Source organism: Lynx canadensis, chromosome A2 (assembly GCF_007474595.2).
Source record: "Lynx canadensis isolate LIC74 chromosome A2, mLynCan4.pri.v2, whole genome shotgun sequence".
In the NCBI taxonomy this organism is placed as follows: Eukaryota; Metazoa; Chordata; class Mammalia; order Carnivora; family Felidae; genus Lynx; species Lynx canadensis.
Genome location: NC_044304.2, coordinates 157,282,385 through 157,284,646, shown reverse-complemented (window position 1 = coordinate 157,284,646; position 2,262 = coordinate 157,282,385). Strand labels below are relative to the sequence as shown.

The 2,262-nt window shown below is 44.6% G+C and overlaps 1 protein-coding gene across 1 annotated transcript; it reads right to left on the bottom strand.

Moving 5' to 3' along the window:
* Window positions 1-758: 758 nt before the first annotated feature.
* LOC115502053 (olfactory receptor-like protein OLF3) lies at window positions 759-1,712 on the bottom strand. The gene has a single exon (XM_030297227.1). The coding sequence runs from the start codon at window positions 1,710-1,712 to the stop codon at window positions 759-761; it is 954 nt and encodes a 317-aa protein (XP_030153087.1).
* Window positions 1,713-2,262: the final 550 nt, after the last annotated feature.

Here is a 2,262-nt window from a genome sequence, read left to right as displayed (position 1 = left end):
AGGGCTCTTGGCTCTTCGCGGGGCTTGAACCCACGAACCATGAGGTCATGACTGAGCTGAAATCAACAGTGGGGTTCCTAATCAACTGAGCCACCCAGGCAACCCCCCACCCCTGTCTAATGTTTCCATAGTGATTGTGGAGTGAAACAAGACGTTCAGTTGATGCTCCTCCACTGAGGTACCTTCATCAGGCAGACGAGATGCTGTGAGCACATGTAGCAGGTCCAGCACAAAGCCATCTTAACAGCCTTGAGAGCATCTCTCTTCTCAGAACAGTGACTCACAGTTACTGGATGTGGCTTTATACGTCACACATTATTGTTAAGTGAGTCTAAAATATGAAAACGTTTTAGTTCCCAGTAGAAACACAATTACCTTGTACAAAATTTGGATAAATAAGAACCACTGGTCCAAAGTAAGATCCATGATTAGGCCCATGATTACAAACAATATGACAAATCAAAACAGTAAATGTTTTTCTTCTTATTACCCTCAGGCCATATGAATGGAGACTGAGAGAGTGTGGGAAGTTCTATTACAACAGTGCTTAACTCCACTGAACATGCTGCTGTGACATAAAAATATACCCACAACCCACACCCCAACCCAACCTCCAGCCTCCTACCCAGCATCACCAGTACATGTGTCAGCATCTCCTTCCTGGTTGCCAGGGCAATGCAGGTGATGCCTGCCATATCTGAATTAAGTGGGAGAAAACACAGGCAAAGCTCTTTTCTCTAGCTAATGCTCAGGATTCATCAAATTGCCAGTTTTGACGTTAATCCAGATAACTGCCCTAGTAGTTTCTGCCAGGCCCCCTTCACCTCCTTATTCCTTACACTATAAATCATAGGGTTCAACATAGGTGTCAAAATGGCATAGAAGAGAGAGGTCAACTTCTCCTGAAGAATAGAGGGGCTGGAGCGGGGCTGGATGTAAGTGAAAATGGCCATGCCATAGCACAAGACGACCACTGTGAGGTGAGATGCACAGGTGTGGAAGGCTTTCTTTCTTCCCTCTCTGGACTGGATCTTCAGGATGGTAGAGATGATCTGGATGTAGGACAAGAGGACCAGGCAGAAGGGTGTCATCAATAAGACAATGCTAGAAACCATGATCGCTATCTCATTGGAGGAGGTGTCCACACAGGCCAGTCTGACCACAGCTAGGAGTTCACAGGATATGTGATCAATATACTTGTTTGCGCACATGGGCAGCTGAAAGGTGATGATGGTCTGCATGAGAGAGTTGAGAGAACCACTGACCCAGGATGTGATGGCCAACCTGGTACAGAGCCCTCCATGCATGATGACCGAGTATCGCAGGGGGTCGCACACAGCCACATAGCGGTCGTAGGCCATCACTGCCAGTAGAACAAACTCAATCCCACCCAAGCCCAAGGAGAAAAATAATTGGGCTGCACAGCTCACAAATGGGATTGCTTTATGTTCTATTAGAAGATGCACCAACATCTGGGGGACGATGCTTGTGGCATAAGAGACATCAACAAGGGAGAGGTTGGTGAGAAAGAAGTACATGGGAGTGTGGAGTCGGCTGTCCAGTCTGATCAGAAGAACAATGAAAAAGTTCCCCAGCACTGTCACCATGTATGTGATCAAGAAGAGGACAAAGAGGGAGACCCGTGTGTCCCAGTCACTGGACAGGCCAAGGAGTATGAACTCTCTCACATAAGTCTGGTTACCCGTTCCCATTTAAAAATGTGAAGATTGTTAATCTGCAAAGAGAGTCAGAAACAAGAGAAGTGGTTGAATCAAAGAATTATAAAAATAACTTTTTATGAGTTCATTTTATATACAATTGGCTAGCCTTAATCAGATGTTTGAGACCATTTGTGGGCCAAGATGATAGGCTTTATTCCAACATATATCTATTCTGTACCAGAGGCAGCCCAGCACCTTAAAAGGACATGAGGCGGTCTCAGGAAGACCCAGTTAAATCCTGGAGATAATGCACTGCAATTTTAGGAGCTCACATGTTTGCCAACTTACCTCAGATTGAGAGTGAGGGGAGTTTGGTAGGCGATAGTAGTAGGTAAAATGATAATGAAAAAAAAATCTGGTTGAAAACTTACAAACACTACCTTAAATATGTCAACTAGGCTCATCATGATAAAATGGATAAATCTATTACAAGAGGCAGGAACTCACTCTTTGGGAAGAAGCAGGGAATGTGGAAAGATCTAGAACTAGAGAAACCAGGTTTGTAATATGGTTTTATTTAGCAGCTTTGTTATTGTGGCTT